The sequence below is a fragment of the Cololabis saira genome, chromosome 2 (genome assembly GCF_033807715.1).
Source record: "Cololabis saira isolate AMF1-May2022 chromosome 2, fColSai1.1, whole genome shotgun sequence".
Classification (NCBI taxonomy): domain Eukaryota; kingdom Metazoa; phylum Chordata; class Actinopteri; order Beloniformes; family Belonidae; genus Cololabis; species Cololabis saira.
In genome coordinates, this window is record NC_084588.1 from 27,970,329 (window position 1) to 27,989,041 (window position 18,713).

General features: G+C 40.1%; 1 protein-coding gene across 1 annotated transcript in view; it reads left to right on the forward strand.

The window, feature by feature from the left end:
- Positions 1-12,298, forward strand: part of igdcc3 (immunoglobulin superfamily, DCC subclass, member 3) — a 59,584-nt gene extending 47,286 nt beyond the window's left edge. The window contains exons 8-14 of the mRNA XM_061742299.1: positions 2,960-3,207; positions 7,066-7,230; positions 7,655-7,843; positions 8,981-9,085; positions 9,214-9,349; positions 9,466-9,676; positions 10,532-12,298. Of these exons, the coding sequence (XP_061598283.1) occupies positions 2,960-3,207; positions 7,066-7,230; positions 7,655-7,843; positions 8,981-9,085; positions 9,214-9,349; positions 9,466-9,676; positions 10,532-10,651 (1,174 nt within the window). The 3' untranslated portion in view covers positions 10,652-12,298. The remainder of the gene's footprint in view (positions 1-2,959; positions 3,208-7,065; positions 7,231-7,654; positions 7,844-8,980; positions 9,086-9,213; positions 9,350-9,465; positions 9,677-10,531) is intronic.
- The last annotated feature ends 6,415 nt before the right edge of the window (positions 12,299-18,713 follow it).

An 18,713-nucleotide genomic window follows, 5' to 3' on the forward strand; every position in this document is an offset into this window, starting at 1 on the left:
AGTTGTTTGATTTCCCATGACAACTCTAGGGAGGTGGATTTTTTTTGTACTATCTGTAATCGCCACGATGATACCGTGGTTAGTGAAGCAACCAGGACAGGACAGCACGTTTTAGGATTGGAGATTATTTTCTTCTTTTTTCAATAAATAAAACTATTGACAACTCAAAAGATTGCATTTAGTAAGCCTTTGATCATCATTAGGATGATGATGATTATTATTATCATATATATATTATAAGTATTGTTATTATTATTAATATTAATGATAATAATATTAATATACTTATTATGAGTTTAGTGTAATTTATTGAAAGTGTGCGGAGTGGGAACAGTGGGAAATCAAACCTGTAGCTGCAGCACATGGAGCAACCTCAACCAGTTGAGCTGTCAGGCGCCCTGATCTTTGATTAATTGAACAATAATTGATTCAACAACCAAAACCTGTACCTTCCTTATGTCGAGCATGTTTGATGTTTCGAGGCAGAGGAACAAGAAACAATCTTAATCAAGCAATCTTTATGTCAAAGTTATGGGAACAAAATACTTTTCTCTGTCCAACTTTTTCCAATACTCCGATATTCTCTAAACTGTCAAATCTAATAAAGCTTTAAGATTTAAAGGTGTTGGCTGGTCCAGTCCACATGTATTGAACAGTATGTGACCGGTGTGTTTGTCAGTGTACCAGTGCATGTGTGTGTTAATGTGTACACATGCTTTTGAACACTGTGCCAAAGTGTTGGGAAACTCCTGTGTCGTTCCTTCACACACTCAGGGGGCCCCTGCAGCCCTGGAAGCTCTGGGTCGTGCTTCCCCGAGGGGCCTCTTTCCTGCATCTGTGGCGTCTGATCAGGCTGCCTGGCTGCAAACACTCCATCCATCTCTGATATGAAAGGCTGTCAGAAATGTGATGGTTGGCCAGCGAGCTGAGGACTGGTGACTGCTGCCGCCTCAGGGGTCAGAGGTGAGATTGGCTCAGAGAAGTTGAAAAACAGCGGGTCCCTTTGACCTGATAACTATCCAGATTGAATCCACCTGGAGAATAATCACTCCTCTGACTTGCAGCCTATTCTGCCTGAGATTAGATACGTACATTTCTTTGCCTGAGCACATCAATTTTGTAAACAGGAAATAGTGATTCAATCCTTTATCCTACCTGCTGACCCAGAAGACCTGTCCACACAACTTCCCCTTGCGAGTACAAACCATCCTGAAGTCAGTGCTTTTGAGTCCTGACATCTCACTTTCCTCATGTGATATCAGGTTCAGGAAGTGAAGACTCTTCTTCCAATAAATTGCTTGCTTTTCGTCAGTGGACTGTGACCAAATCTTGTTAAAAGTTCACTTAACGCGGTGAGGATACATCCTGTCAATCAAAGTGAGATGACATTTGGCTCTTCTGGACAACAGTGGACAGATTAACAACTTGCTGTATGAGATGTTGAACTGGGATGTTGAACAGAAGCCAGTTTACTTATTATTTAAGAAAGTATTTTAATTTTCTCAAGAATTATGATTTGAATTTGATAGAGATCTAACTCTGTATATATATATATATATATATGTATATGTATATATATATATATATATATATATATATATATATATATATATATATATATATATATATATATATATATATGTTGGAGTTGCAAGTTTCATCCAGGTATATATTATGCAAAAAGAAAAAGAAGTGGCCTTGGCATTGAGACAGTCTTTACACCACAGGACTTCTTCTCGTGTTCAGCGTTTTTTTCTTTCTTTTGCCTTAGGAGGAGCATACTGTGAGAAGCCGATAGTGTATTCTTGTCTTAAAACACCTACTCAGCATGCACACATATGCACATACAAACATTTATACAATGCTGTCTTCACCTTTTACAACGCTATTGCTCGGACAAAAAGGGGCCAGGTGGGAGGGAAGAAGCAAAGATAGAAAGATGAGGACAGAGATCAGCGTGTAGCTTAGGTGCGATAGGGGTGTGTGTGTGTGTGTGTGTGTGTGTGTGTGTGTGCTGTTGTCCACTGGAATCTGAGTTCATATACATGCATGAAGGTTTTACTGATGCAAGCAATTTACTTTTTTTTTATTCAAAACCTGAAATAGATTTATTGATTCCCCCGGGGAGCTTCGCCGTGAGATGAATCTGTTTGAATGTATGTGCTTTGCAGTTGGGATCTTCTTTAGATTTTGTCCGTCGGATGTGAATACATGCCATAAATCTCTTTGCTCTCACACAGCAGAGCACACTGCTTTGTGCGCTTGACAACCATAATGTCACATTCATCATTCGTGGTAGATCCTCTCCCTTTCTGAGCAAGCTTGTTTCAGCAGTTACTGTATTTCAGACAATGTCTAAAACTAGCAAATTAAATTTAATTCTCAGATAAAAAGACAAAATACTTGGTTTTGATGCTGTTGAAGACTCCAGTATTTCAAAAACCATATAAAATTTCAAAGAATTCACTGAATGATATTGTTTTTAAAATCATAGTCATTAATCTTTAGTATTTTCTCCAGTAGTTGACAACCAAATTCTCCTGAGCGTGTCCTTTTTGGATGTAAAGTGCTATAACCCTTCACCTCTCACCCGCCACCTGTGAGTCATTCCACAAGGCTGGATGACATTCTGCCATCGTCGGCGTTACATCATCATGATAGATTTAAATGGTTCAAACATCAGTGGTCTGGATTCAGATTCACTCAGAAATGTGTACACATGTCGCCCAACATGATTTATTTATCCATCAAAAATGGCACGAATCAGCATTGATCCAGTTACTTGGAATCATCATTGTACAATGCTTTATTATTACACACTGAAATAATATGAGTCTGGGAATCATACAGTGTTCCCCTGCTTATTCACTAATTGCAAGTTACAGAACCAGTATTTATGGTCCAGAAACTCAGCTTCCCAGTTTCCCATTTCATTTACCTCCTCCCCCTCTTTCCACAGCACTCTGACGGTAAATAGCATCAGCCGGGATGATGAGGCGATCTACCAGTGCATCGCTGAGAACAGCGCCGGCTCCACGCAGGCCAGTGCCCGTCTCACCGTGCTGTGGGTTGATGGACTGCCCGGGGTGCCCACTCATGTGGCGGCCGAAGCCCTCTCGCCCACCACCATCCGACTGTCTTGGAGAGAGCCAGATCAGAACACTCAGGACATCATCGGTTATGTGCTCCACATTCGCAAGACCTCAGGTGGGTGCTGAACGGAAGATTTGTATCCTCCTGAAATGGATGACATCAGAATAAGTTGCAGTAAAAACTGTTTACTATATCATAGTAAACAGTCTTCAACTTTTGGTGGTCTATCCATGAAAAACAAGAAGTGTCTGAACGACATCGTTAGGGTTTGCTCTAAAATTACTGGAGTCCAGCTGAAGGACCTCTGCTCTCTTTGGAAAGCACGGGTGGTGCAGAAAGCAGACAAGATACTCTCCCACCCTGATCATGCTCTGGCCAACCGCTTCGTAATTATGCCCTCAGGTCGGCGGTATTATGTGCCGTTGCGGAAAACTAACCGCTATGCGGATTCTTTTGTTCCGTCTGCCATAAGGCTGCTAAATGCAAAATGAAACTTAAGTTTTCTTGCTATGAACGACTGTGAACCATAAAGTATTTGCATTCTGCTCTGCTGTGCTGTCACTGGTTGTGGTTGTTGTTGCTGATGTGGTCGTGGATGTTGCCCGTTTTGTGTATTGTGTGTTGTTGCTATGGACAGGCCGACTGTATAAATGAATTGCCCTTTGGGATTAATAAAGTATTCTGATTCTGATTCTGATTCTGATGTAGGGCTGCACGATTCTGGACAAAATGAGAATCACGATTTTTTTGCTTAGAATTGAGATCACGATTCTCTCACGATTTTTTTCAAATACAAAATTTATTGCACTTATTACTTTAACTTTGCAACAGCTGAACAAAAATATAATAACAATAAACATCTCTTGTCTTCTTTACACAAACCTTTGAATAATTTAAACAATAATAACAATTTTGAACAATATTTGTTCCTCCCTGAGTTGAACACCCTTTCAGAAAGGGGACTTGTAACAGATCCTGTAGTTCTGAGGCAACAAATTATTCCTCTGGGATGAACCCCCCATTGCCTTTTGCTGCTATTAAGAAGCTGCCGATACAAAAGGTAAACGTTACAAAAAATATGATGGTGCCTGATAAAAGACTGGCATCAACTTTGTAACAGCTGACATTGAACATAAAAACAATAAACATCCAAAAAAAAAAAAAAAAATTTAAATCGTCGTCATTTGGAAATGAGATTGCGTTCAAGCATGAATCGAGATCGCGATTTTTTAACGATTAATCGTGCAGCCATATTCTGATGTAAAAAATATGTCAATAGTTTAATTAGTTAAATTGATCAAATTTGATTCTATTCAAAACAGCTTTTATCTAAAATTGGTGAGGCAGGTTTCATGAATTTGTCAGAAGGTGGATCTCCATTACTCTTTTTCACAAAGCAAAAGCAACAATTCTAAAAATTGGGACAAAGACTGCTGCAGGGGGCCAGTGTTTCCATTGAACTGTGTTTTTCTTTTTACGAGCGTAATGGCCCTACAATCTCGTCCTGTAAGGCCTCTTTCAAAACAAAGAAGAAGATGATTTCGACTTCGAAGGGGATCGACAGAAACATCTTTAGTTTTGGTCAAATTATTGCAGCTACTGCTACTGCTGTTGTGTCAACAGTCAACAGATAATGAAGACAGAGGATGATCATTCAATTGATCATTCAAAGCTAAAGCCCTTTAGTAATGAAATAATGCATAATGATTGAGTAGTGTGGTGGGTGATAGTCTAGAGGTGGGCTTGGGTCTGGGTTCAAGCCCCAGAATGGCAACCAAGATGAACCACCTTGGGCCCCTGAGCAAGGCTCTTAACCCTAATTGCTCCATGGTGTGTGTGTCTCAGATGTAAGTCCCTTTGGATAAAAGTGTCTGCTAAATTACAGTAGTAGTAGTAGTAGTAGTCGTATTAACTGGGCCAAAAACAGCTGGTAACTATGTTTTGATGGCTTTGGATCAAAAAAGGGGAAGAAAGTGTTTCTATTAAACTTTTGTGCTAAACTGGAATATCCACTAAAAAAACACCTCATGAAAGCTTAAAAGGTCTTCGTGACATTAGAGAGTTTTTTCGAATTCAAAGTGTTTCCATTACATGTTTTCTTCACAATATTTAGGTTTTGAGCAATTCTAGTGGTAACAGAAACTTGAACACAGTGAGCCGAGTAATCGTCAGGCTCTCTTCTTCTTGGATCATAAATTAAGGATATTAATGCCAGGTGTAGGCAGCACGGTGGCTTGGTGGTTAGCACTGTTGCCTCACAGCAAGAGGCTTCCTGGTTCGACTCCCCGGCTGGGGTCTCCTTGTGTGGAGTTTGCATGTTCTCCCCGTGCTCGCGTGGGTTCCCTCCAGGTACTCCGGCTTCCTCCCACAGTCCAAAAACATACTAGGTTCATTGATGATTCTAAATTGCCCGTAGGTGTGAGTGTATCTGGTTGTCTGTTTATATATATGTGGCCCTGCGATGGACTGGCGACCTGTCCAGGGTGAACCCCTGCCTCTCACCTGAGAGTAGCTGGGATAGGCTCCAGCAGACCCCCGTGACCCTGCAAAGGATATAGCGGGTATAGATAATGGATGGATGGATGAATGCCAGGTGTAAACATGTAGTCTCATGAAAGGTATGTTTTATTCCAGGTTCTGCAGAATGAATTTGTTTTGGACAAAAGCATCTGTCAAATAAATGTAGTCTGTCTCACTACTTTTACGCCATGGAAGTTTTGAATATAATCAAATTTGACAGATTTAACTAATTAAACCAAACAACAAAGTGAGCGTGAAATAGGAGTAGAAGGCTTACGAAGACTGCAGGGAATTTAAAAGCATCAGCTTGTGTGTGTTAAATCATCAGATTTACACGCATACATGCACACAGGGCTTTCCAGAACTGGAAACACATTTCTTTTAAATGTATAGTGTGTCTCATTTTCTTACTTACTTACTCATTCACATGTCTTTTATATCAAATGTATGAAATAATGTATCAAATAATCATTAAATCATTAAAATGTTTGTCAAAATGCCACTGGTGCTATTACTTAGGCAGATCTGAAAAATGTTGATCCATAAAATGTTGCCTAAGTGACTGGATAAAATGTAGTCCTGCCACTTATGTCCAGAGCTGGTTGCATGTGGCGTAGTTCATGTGCTCATTTGCATATAGAGCAGGAAAGTGAGATCCAGTTACCAGCAGGGACTGGAAATGTGTATGGAGATGCATTTTAATGCCAAGGGTAAGCTGACGCACTTACAGCTCTCCATTTGTTATCAGATCACCCAGGACACATGTCAATGTCAGATATAAATAAGGCTTAAATATCTATCCTTTGCTTTATACAAATCCCAACCGTCCACTCGACACATGAATATAAAAAAGGATGTTTTTTTTCCCGTGTGTGCTATAAGTGTGGACTACTATGAGGTATAAGGCTCTCACATGTGCATTCTAGTTTGTGCATGTGCATTGAGTTTATTCACAGCTTTGGGCAACTTTGAAGTGCCAGCCGATCTCCTTCTACCTCTCAGTGATGGATAATTAAGAGCCCTGTGGGGCCAACCAACCGGATTTACCCAGCTGTAATTACCCAAAAATGGCACGGCCCAATGGATTGAGGGTTGGAGGTAAATCGTAGTTATGGCTGGGTGTCTCTGAATTAAAAGCAATAAAATCCTTTAACATGTTCAGTATAACTCCCTGCTCTCCCCTCTCTCCACCCCTGCGATTCATGCAGCCATTCTTATTCAGGCTCCAGGGGCCTTATTACATTAACTATTAACTAGCGGCACAGCATTGATAAAACCAATGAAATGGGCAATAACCACAAATAATGACAAGAACAGATTGTGTTTATCGTTTTCCTCTCTTCATATAATTTTATCATTTTAATGCCTGCCGTTCCTTTCACCCGTCCTCTCCTCTCGCATTTTTGTCCTTGCGTCCGTCCCTGACTCTTTTCATTGTCATTCCTCCTTCAGACCCGGTGGACATGGAGTACGAGGAGGCTGTCAGTAAGGTGACGCTGCAGCAGGTCATCCGTGATCTTGAGCCCTCCACCAATTACACCTTCTACGTAAAAGCCTACACCTCCCATGGAGCCAGCAAAGCATCTGACAGTGTCACAGAAAGCTCACGTGGGGAGGGTGAGTTAGGAACCGTTACGCACACTCATTCATAATGCTTATCTTTCACCCATAAAAACACATTTTACTGAGGCAGAGAGCAGTCGATTAGACCAATTACTGCAGTATTACTGCTGTAATTGGTCTAATCAAGTTATTTGAGTTATTTGATCAGACTGGGGTTGCTTTTGTTTTTTTAACTTTTTAATATAATTTCAATATATGTTTAATGCAGATTACAAAGAATATGAACATAAGTGAATAATACAAAATGATTTTATTTTGTGTCAAATCTAATCAAAAAGTTGCATTGCTTGTAAATCCTGTTTTACAGTCCAGTTATTAAACGTTACTAATGATATTTAATATCATACTTTACCAGCTGCTGCTACTGCCGTGCTGCTGCACCAATTTAATTGACTTTTTTATGTTAATTGCGTCGCAGTGCCGGCTCCTCCATCTCTCTTGACAAAGGTGTTGAACAGCAGTGTTGTACAAGTAATGTGGGAATCCTCCCCCAAGATGGGCCAACATCAAGGCTTCAGACTGTACTACAGAAGGGCACACACACCTTTGTTCACGGGTCCCATCAACTTCCCTGGCAACGTCACCCAGTACAGCATCTCTCAGCTCGGTGAGACATCACCTGACTGTTTCACTAAAGTTCTTTGCCATTTCTCCTTTTTTATTTCTCAGATTTGTTTGTGTTCAGTTTGCTCAGTTAAATATATCAAATTTAGAATTAAAAGTGACTTTTAATTGACACCATTGATAAAGAATTTCGGTTACATGGGCCGATATATTTCATATTATTTGCAAAATTTTCAACTACTTTTGTGATATCTGTTGGATGCCTATCTTTCCAAAGTCTGAGTCTTTTGGACACCATAAACTGCATCCAGACTCTTGGTTGTTGATTTTTTCACATCTTGCTAGTATAGTTACAACTTTAAAGGAGCATGAGGCTCCTATTAAGAAATGAGACTCATTAGCGCCACCCTTCGCCACGACGGCCGTCGGGGGTACTGCAGCCAACAGCGAAGCCGGCACGGGAGAACGGGGAGAACGCGCATGCAGCGTCATGTGACGTCACATCCGCAGGACAGCGCGGGAAATTCGGCCCCCGAATTGCAGCACATTTTGCAGCACACAGCCTGTTCAAGGCAAAGGAGAGATACACTAGAGGGCTCATTCTTTTTTGGTTTGGAACGCTTCATCTGACATTATTACTAGAAAACTTAAAATGTATACAGATTTTTTTCATAAATCCTGCCTCAATCCTGCCTCATACTCCTTTAAGCCTACTTACTTTGGATGAGCGATTAAAGATACAGCATATTAACCAGTTGCGGTTCGCAAGTGAGCATGTTCTGCTTGGCTTTGCGCCCCCTTTGCTGCAGAATGATGCTGCATTCATTGTACCCTTTAAAGTAGGAAGTTGGAACTCAATTTACATCAAGTTTTTACCATGTAGGCTGCCTAACCTTACCCAAGTTAAAGATTAGAAAATGGTAGTGTTCTTAGTTGGAAGTCACTGACTAATATTTCCTAATTAAACCGAATTTAGAAACTAAAAACACTCCTGCCTGAATAAAAGTTTATTCCTCAGCTGGAAAAACAAAAGTGCATTCATAGGTTTTTGACAGATGCCAAAATGCATTTGTTTTCTTCTAAGAGCTAAAAGTAGCGACAGTGAAAATGAGGTTGTTGTGATTTGTCTTGAGAGATGCTTCGTAAAGTCACCTTGCTTTCTGTTTTGGCATTTGTTCAGATTCTTCGCTGGTCTATGAGATTAAGCTGCTTGCATACAACCAGTACGGCGAAGGGAACGCCACCGTGAGATTTGTTTCCCTCCGTGAGACACTGGAGAAATCAGGTGATTGCTTTACAAATCTATGTGCATTTATTGCTTCCCACCAAGTATATTCTGTCATGTCTTGTTTTTAATTTAGTCTGCTCGTACAGTCTAAACACCTCGCTCACACATGTGCTGTATTTCCTCAGTGCTGAATGGTCCGTGTGACTGCGTGAAAGATGAACATAGCAAAAGCTCAACTACAGGCATCATTATCGGGATTCACATTGGAGTGACGTGTATTATCTTCTGTGTGCTCTTCCTCATATTCAGCTACCGCGGAAGGTAAGAATGAACATGTTCACCTTTGAATTAAGAAAATAAAAAACAACTTTTTCAGTATTTGCCTGATCTGTTCACACAGCTGATAGTTGTTTCATGTGTGTTCTTATAATCCCCAGGCTAATGATGTGTAAGACGGTTCAGGCCACCCCCCAGGCGGGGCACAGCGCAGGGATAGAATCGTCCTCTTCGTCTCAGAGGTCTTCTGGGCTGAAAGGGGCTGCCAGGAGAGACATGGACGTCAATGGTGGTGCTGCAGGGAAGAAAGTGGTCTGCAGCAATGAGCTCCAGACACTTTTCACTCAACCCAGCGCACGAGATACAAGCATGGTGAGTGAGAGATCCGGATCATCTGTATGCGTATGATAGTGACTTAAAAAAAATAAAGTTCTGCTAGAGGAGGAAATCAAATCAAATATATGTCAAATGTCCACTGAAAATATATAAGAAAGCTTAAAGCAGCACAAAGTAACTTTCAGCTTTTGTTGAGTTTGGCGGCTCCTTTGGACAAAAGCGGTAATGCTTTACCAGTAGTGTGGCAGGGTTCCTACCATGCACCTCAAAGTTACATAGTGCCAGTGAAGGCGACACAGACCCCTCAGACCATGACAGAGGTGTTAAACCTGTTGGAAGTTGATGTACCATCACAATGACTCTGGAAATATGATATTAAGGTGGAAAAGTTACATTGTGCTGCTTTAAAGCTCTGTTTTCCTGGTTAAAGTTTTAGGATGCATTCACATTAGGCAATCCACACCGTCCCAAGCATGACTGATCTCTGAAGTCTGGTTTGTTGTTGTGTCTCGTGCTCAGTTGGAAGACTTGTTCTTGGACCTGATATGGTTGCACATATGGTGGAGGAGAGTTTGTATGCATTATATGCATGACATTTAAATGCAGCAGTTCCTTATGACTCAAAGATGCCACAAAGTCAGTTGCCATTTTCTGTGCTGTTGTCCACTATACTGATTCTCTGTGAAACCACACGCAATTCGAGTCAACAAATAGCTGCTTAATGGCCATCTAATCACAACATTGAATTCAACTTACGTCATGGAGATTATGAAACTTGTGGTAACATGCCATCTTTCCTGTTTCTCTCTAAAATCTCTCAAGGGTCACAATGTTCAATGAATCATTGTCATCATACGCTGTCTTCTGATTGCCATTTGCTTATGTTTTCAGTCCGAGTCCTACATGCTGAATGACACCCAGCTGTCTACAATACCGCTGGACGAGTTTGTGGTGGAGAAAGAGACGCCGTTCCAGGAGCATCCTACAGCAGGAGCAGCTCACCATGTATGAAGGCCCGTTCACATGACCCTTTCTTGTGGCCGCTTAGACTTTCCTCTCACTCAGGTTGACAAGTGTTTTATTTTTTATTCCTTTAAGTAATTTTTCTTTTCGTGCAAAGAGAGTTTCTGGAAGCTCTAGGACTGTAAATTGGAGTGTTTTTGGCCAGAGGTTTCTAGATAGATGTACAACTTTAAAGATTTTTGGTCTTTTTGTTGATTTTCTGGTGTTTGGCAGCACAGAGAATTGAGACCCCAGAATGTCCTTGTTATACAATGACTTTATTTTCAAGTTCATAAATATATGTATCTATATTTAGATATATAGATATACACATATCTTTATCATCTATATGTCAAAGCTGTTATGGTTGGTCGTATCTCTACTCGTATCTCCGTGGACGTCAAAGACTCCTGCTGCCGGCTCTCACCCACCATTGACTCCACCGTCTTACTCACCGAAAACCTCAGTTTTCTTCCAGGGATTCAATATATTCTCTCTCAGGACTTTGTTTCAGCGATATCAGCATTTTTTTTCTTTAATTAGTTCGGTATCGGCCTTCATACAGGTACTAGACTTGGATGCGTTCACAAAAACCTACCTCAGCCGGAATGAATGTGTCGTGGGAAGCTTTTGGAGACAACTTTCCCTTATGCTCACACTTATTTTACGCATGGAGGAACTGACTGGCTGGAAAACTACAAGATCAGGTGACGCTCTACCTCAGATGTCAGGAATCGTCTCTCCACTTATTTGACATGCTTATTTGACATGAAATGGGAAAAAACGAGCATCCAACATAAAGCACTTCCAAATGCTGAAATTATTGTTCTACCTCAAATTAACAATGTTAATGTTGTCGCTGTTGTTGATGTTTGTTTATTGCATAATGAGATCCTTTCTTTTTTCCCCCTTGTGAAGTCGGGTAGTCCTTCTGTTGTTGATTGCGATGTTTGCAGAGCGTCAGAACCTCATGCAAACTGACAGATTGATAACATGATTTACAGTATGTTGATAATATTTGTAAATTATGCTGTTAGTTGTCTGTACTATAGATGTTTTATTTTAAAGGTCATTGTATTTTTTCCACTTGTAGTTGAATGACATTGCTATTAGAGATACACTGCATTGCTAATAATATTTTCAGGACTATTTAGGCTAAATGAGACATATACACATATAGTACTTGACTCAAATCTGTTTATATTTGAATTTTAGTTCATTGATTGAATGTGTTTACACAAATAGGAAGTAAGAAACTGATGCTTCAATTTTTTTTTCTATTTCTGTAATGACCTAAAGGAATAGCTTGATATTTAAAGAAATGTTGTTTGTTTCTGGCATCGAGAAAAGAGGATCAATACTTCTCTTGATTTCTCCTTTTCCATTATGAAATGATAGAACCGGTAGGTGATCCTTTCTGACATTTAAAGGAGGTAAAAGTAACAAAATTCACCTACTACCACCTCTGAGGCAAACTAATCAATCATGTTTAAGCCGTGGAAAAAAACCCACTGCTTAAAACCAACAATTTGAGACAGATGTGTAACAAATACTGATGGGAGCAGTATTGATTTTCTCACCTTAATCTATACCAGAAAAACACTCAACTATTCCTTTAAGAACACAGATAAAAGAGTAGTATCCCTTTTTTTTTTTTTTTTTTAAACACCAACTACAAATGAGCCATTTCCAAAAAGATTATTCGGTTTAATTATGTCAGACGACAGCAGTGTATTTCTAACCTTTCTCAGAATATATGTTGCTGCACTACTCTTTTTGTTCCTTCACATCACCTGCCTCATCTTTAAACAATTCAGTAGCCTTTTACACTTCTGGTGCCGAACAGATGAGATGGTTGCTGTCTTATCTGCTGTAATTCTTCCCAAAAGCTGGACAGCTGCTCAGCCCTGTCCTTCCTGTCAACACCGACCAGTTAAGGTGCTTCAGGAACACTTGTACCCGTTAAACACTGACGACCTCAGACGGAGAGCTGGTCGAGGGAGGGAGACAGTTGTTGGGTGGCTGAACAATCACGGGGCCTCCCTCTCTCTCTGTGTCATCATGAACAAGAATTGCTAGGATGCATAATGGTTATCTACCTCAACCCTGTTTTTGGCCTTTCTCTCAGGTCGTAATTAAGGAAACTATAGAGTACTATTAAGTCGTTGCAAACACACATATGCTGTACTGTGTACTATAAACGTGTAGATGTTGCAGTTATTGAAACATGCTGGACAGATGAACAAAAAACACATAAAATGGTCTTTTCAGGTCTTTTATATCATACACTAACAGTTTATACTTCATTTCTTTTTTTTCTTTTTTTTATACTTCATTTCTAGTGGATGTGAATGTGTAATAGATTTTTTTTTAACATATCACAGGCTTTTAATTTGATTTTGTCTTACTGGTGATTTACTTATGTAAAAAAAAAAAAAAAAAAAAAGTGGGGGACACGATGACACACAATACCGCACTGGGGTTTCCTTTGTGACTTGGATTGAGCTCATAGATGCTGAGAACAGGTTGTTTTTTTCACCTTGTTTCCACTTGTCATTAATCCCTATGAAATATGGAGCATGCCCCCTGGTGTTCACCAAAAGAAACCAGCGTTATGTAACAGATGGGTTGGCTTGATGCTAATGCTAACATTGCTTTGTGGGAGAAACTCTTAACATTTCATAACATTTTATTGTGTCATGCATAAATATAGCAAACTACTTCAAGCAGACAACCTTATCCTTAATGAAAGTACTTCTGCTCTCAACCTCTGACACCTTTCTCCAGGTCTGATTCCTCCACTCGCTGTCCTAAAAGGTAGCCAGGGAGGGATCATGTCTCGGTCACCATCAGCTTCTCCTCCATGGTTTTAATACGGCGTAAATTGTTTTACATACTCCGTTTTAGTACCGCAATGCAGCAACTGACCTGAGGAGAAACTTCCTATCAAAGGCAGTGATGTCCACTTTATTGGACAATGCCCTTGAGTAGGATGCCTATATTTGCATAAAGTTCAACTTTTTGAGACTCCCCAAATGCCCTGCCTTCCCACAATGCCTTGCATAGGCAATGACCATGACTATTTACTGTCCATAGAAAACTGAATGGTATCCGTACAAGCAATTTGGCTCATATAGTGGACACCAGCCATAACCTTCCAAAAAAATAGAGAAGAACCTTCACACTTTCAGGTCAGAGGTTGAGGAGGTTCACATAAGAATGGATGGAATTCCGGACATGTCATATGAAAGCACATAGTCATCATCATCATCATCATCATCATCATCATCATCATCATCATCATCATCATCATCATCATCATCATCATCAGTACATATGAAATATGAAACGTGAACATTGCTGACGACAAATTCTAAAGCCTGATTTGTTTTTCTCTGTTACCACCGCTCAAAGGGAACATCATTGCCTAAACGCTGTTGCGTACCTTTTGAATGTCTGTGTTGATGTCTATACCTCGTAAAGTGCAATGAAGCAATTCCCCCTCCAAAACGATAGGGGTTGTCCAGTTTCAGAAGGCTGTTTCATAAAATCATGTGAAACTCTTTGCTTAAGTGTTTACCCTCCGGCTAAACTTTTCCATGAGTGAGGACGTTGTTGAAGTTGGAGCTGATCGATCTGGAACAACTCGTGCTTTTAGTGCAAATGTTGCAGAGAGAAGTTGTGCAAAGAGGTGGTCTGTGCACCATTTGAGTCTAGTAGAGGGGACAAAGCAGAAAAGGGAAATGCCAGAAATGATACAGTGCAGCCCCTTTGGTTGGCATCACTTCACTGCATAGTCAAAAACGTTTGGAGGTGCATGTCAGGTGAAGTAGAGGCTCTGTATCGAGGCAGCGTTGATTCACCAGAGAAGCATAAATCAGGCTTTACTGCCATGTACTAGCTAGCAATGGATGGTAGCAAGTACAGCATTGTTCTCTGAAAAGCATCGCAAATGATGTTGCTCTCTCCGAAACACACCAGTTGGATGAATTTTGTAATTCTGAAGGATTCATGTGGGATCAAAGGTACTTCTTGTAATTTAATGAGAGGTAAACCAGCCTGCTCATAAGTCAGTTTATTGAGAAGGAACTGCAGTGTCACTAAAAGGGAGCCTCATATTCCACACCAGAGTTGTGCGTGTCCCCACAGCAGATAATTACTATATATTTTGTTATGCAAAGCCAGTGTGTTTTCGCTCTCCGTGACCATTTTAGCTAATCTATGCCTTCTTAAAAATACACAATGTTTTTGCTTATTTATCTGCAGGTGTGTTAATTGCATCTATTTCTTGTATTTAATTGTACACTTTGGTGTTAATATTGTGTTGGAAGTGTTAGGGGAAAAAAAGGCAAACTGTCAAAACAGCCAAACAAATGCCAGACCTAAATGTATCCTCTGTGTATATTTATAACCTGCCAGTGTGATAGTTTTTCTCTGGGGCTGCTGCAGCCTTAATCAGTATTTTCACCTCCACTGGGAATAATTTCACTAGGGATACAAGTAGTGTGTTTTTCATTCGTAGATAATTCCTCTTCCCCTTTGTTGTAATTTAAGGGTAATCTCCATGTGCAGGAAGTGATTAACCCCCATGGATGCGCCAGGTGCGAGTGCCATGCTGTTTAACTTGATCCGCTGGGAATGTGGTGCAGTGACGATCATGTTTATGTCATTAGACTTTGATAGATCAGGATGTCATTTTGCTATATAATATTAGAACCTGTGTTATTTATGGGCTGCTCAAATCTGTCATCACTGACTGACCAGTGCTGGAGTGCCATTAGTAAAGGGGAACACGTGAGTCCTTCGCTTTCACAGCTCTTGTAAATCAGGCCTTGGTTTTATGTAGTTTACAGTCTTGGGAAGCTTCCCCTTCCCCTTGTTAGAAAATCCTGATCGTTGGTCGAGTAGATTATACGCTCAGGGACTCTTATATCCATATAGAGGGTATGCATTGACGTCACTTTCCCACTGGACCACGCCCCCTTACTCGCACTGAGTGGCAAAAACGGCTGCAACTAGTAGGGGAAACTGGAGAAGACGGGATACCAGCTGATAATCGGCTTAAATTAAAGGCAGTTGGACTTGACAGTGACCCGTACAGTTACCTGAAGAACCAGTGGTCCATGGACATTAATATTTGGCCATGAATCCAGTTTCCTGATATTTATATGTACTTAGTTTCTACGCCAGGGAAATACACCAAGCAAAGCTTGAAGGCATACAAAAGTCTTGACGCTACTTCAAGGCAGGATTTGTTGGTGAAATTAAAGTGATGAGGACACCGAACTTTATGATTTGACCGTTTAACGTTAGCTACCCAAAAATCCAACAGTACCTGATACAAAATGGGAACTGCAAATCCACGTTTCGATGCCTGGAATCCAGTTGTTTCTGCGATTTGCAGCGATCCATTTGTCTCTCTTAAGCTTATTTTTCGGCAGTCTGTAAAACGATAACTCCGAGTTCTTGCTAAATCTGTGAGTACAGTCGATCGCACAACAGCTCTTTCCCATTTTAGATGTTTTCGTGTTGCTCAAACTGAGAGTCTACTCCGCCACTCAGTTTTTCTGCCACTCAGTGGGCGTAACGCGCTGTGAAGTCGCATCTGTAACGTCATGCACATTCCCTCTGTATCTTATCACAACTGAATCTGGCCTTTTGGACTTTATTTTCCTCCTTAAATTTTGAATTCTATCCTGGTCAGAGATTTTCTGTGAGGGGTAACCACATCTGTTCGTTTAGGTAAATAAGAGACACAGTGGCAGAATAATGAGGATCTAACCGTGTTATTTGCCTCTTGTTTGACAGAAAACAGGTCGAGTCTTAGTGAATGTTTTTTTCGTCCTCTTAACATTCCTTTCAGGATAGGGAGAAACATTGGCATTGTGAAAAAGTAATACAGCACCAGTCAGAATTAGTTTTTGTTTTTATTTTTGTATTTTTTTAGTCATCACAATATAGGATATTAAACTGAATATTTTGGGGGTTTGGACTGAGGATGGAACAAAAATTCAATGTCCAAAACAGAGCTTTCGAAAACTGCATTAGGTTTGTTTTTAATCAATGTATTTGTTTACATTTGTTAAAATGAAAGAGAGATTAATCTGTGACTGAAATAATTGCTATTTGCTACCATATGTCATAGGAAGACATCCCAGACTGGGCATGTGCAGAGTTTGTGTCACGTTAAACATGCTGCCAGTTTAAGGCTCTACTGAGTAACTAAAATGCCCCCCCCCCCCCCCCCCCCCCCCCCCAAACACACACACACGATGCTATCAGCTTTTTCTCAAAATATCCTCGACATTTATCAAATTTGCACCAAATGACCATCCTGAAATGATTGAATGATTGTGATCTGCTTAAAATTCCAATGATTTTTCTTTCTTGTTTTCTGCTGAGACCCCAACGACTGTACAATGCAAGATTCTCTAAGTAATTTATTGTGAGATGGTGATTTAATGTAACTGTACTGTAATGTTTGAGACCAGTATTATATTTAACATTCTTCTTTCTACAAGGTGGACCGAATCCAGTGTATTTAAAAGGTAGTAGGCAGAAAAGCATCTACAGTAGATCTGCATGGGTTTAAAAAAAAGACAAAAAAAAAGACAAAAAAACCACGTGTTATTTTAGCTTAACTGAAAAGTTAGTTATTCCTTATTGGACTTGTGATGGTAACACTGTGATATTCAGCCAAATAATGGCAAAATAATGTTGTGATCTCAGTATGGTACTATTGATGGTCCTGTCTCACATTGTCGGTCAATCTGTTTTGATGACGTGTATTGATGAAAAATAAGTTGAGTGACCTTTTCTGTTGAGTCTGTCTTGCCCTCACCGGTGCCTGATGATCACTCCATCCTCATCTTGTTTCCCACCTGGCATCCTGTTCACATGAGAGACTCGGGGTGAGGTTGTGTCGGTCCTGTTACCTTTTAAAGCAACACGTCTTCATTTTCCTTCATGTGGCATCTTTGCTTGACGAGAACATTTGTTTTGTATTGATGTCAACACGAGTAAAAGCGACTCAACTATGAAAATAATTCCAGGGTAGAATCTGCGCTGCTTGTGTGACTGACCCACACCATGCCCGTCCTTCAAATTTAGGATAAAAAAATTGTTATTTAATCCTGTTTATAGGAATGTAAGCAGGATTGTAAAAATGTTCATGTCTGGAGCATCACATAGCAGTTTCAATCTTACTGCACTACTGGGGAAGAGAGAATTTAAAAATCCCTTAGAGGGGAATATTCTGTCAATACATTGTCAGCATATCAAAACACGTAGGGGTAGGACTATTTGACCCCCTCTTGCCCAGCGGTGCTGCGGTTTGCATGTATAATTCTACTCTTACTGCATAAAATTCAAGAACTCATGAGTTCAATTTTAATCGTTAAAGCCGCAAACTGAACTTTAGTTTTATTGATTATAGAATTTACACTCCCTACACTTTGTGTCTGGCTTCACTGGTGTGAAGAAACTAGAAAACCACCACAGATAAAATCTAATCATGTTTACTGAGACTGAGGTGAGATGATTTGCATAAAAATACATGGCTAAAAAGTTGTTTTGTCAGATTCACCCAGATAGATGTGATTATCTGTCTGGCAAATTAACAAACAAGCATCGTCAGATTTTGATCCACCAGGTGGATGTATCTTTTATCCAAATCCATGATAAATTACTTAAAGAAAAAAACATTACAGAAGCCAGTAGATTAGCAGCATCAGTTTGTTAGCTCCTCTAGTGTACATTTATTACTGCCTACCAGTTTGATCTCGCCTCATCTTTCCTAGTTGACTACTGCTGGTCAACAAATTAAACTTCCATTTCATCTATGCAGTTTGTTTTTTTTTCTAGGTCCTGCAGGGTTCAAACAGGGTGTCAACCTGACAACAAAATACTGCACGTTGATGTGTGTAGTGCGTTTCCTGTGTCTGATTAACTGGTTGACCATTTTAAGGAATAAAGGGAGCACAAATATTTAAATTTAGCTTAAAAAAGTCACACACAGTCACATTTGTCTGATCATTTTTCTGCCTGTATGTCTTGTTATGTGTCTGTCTGC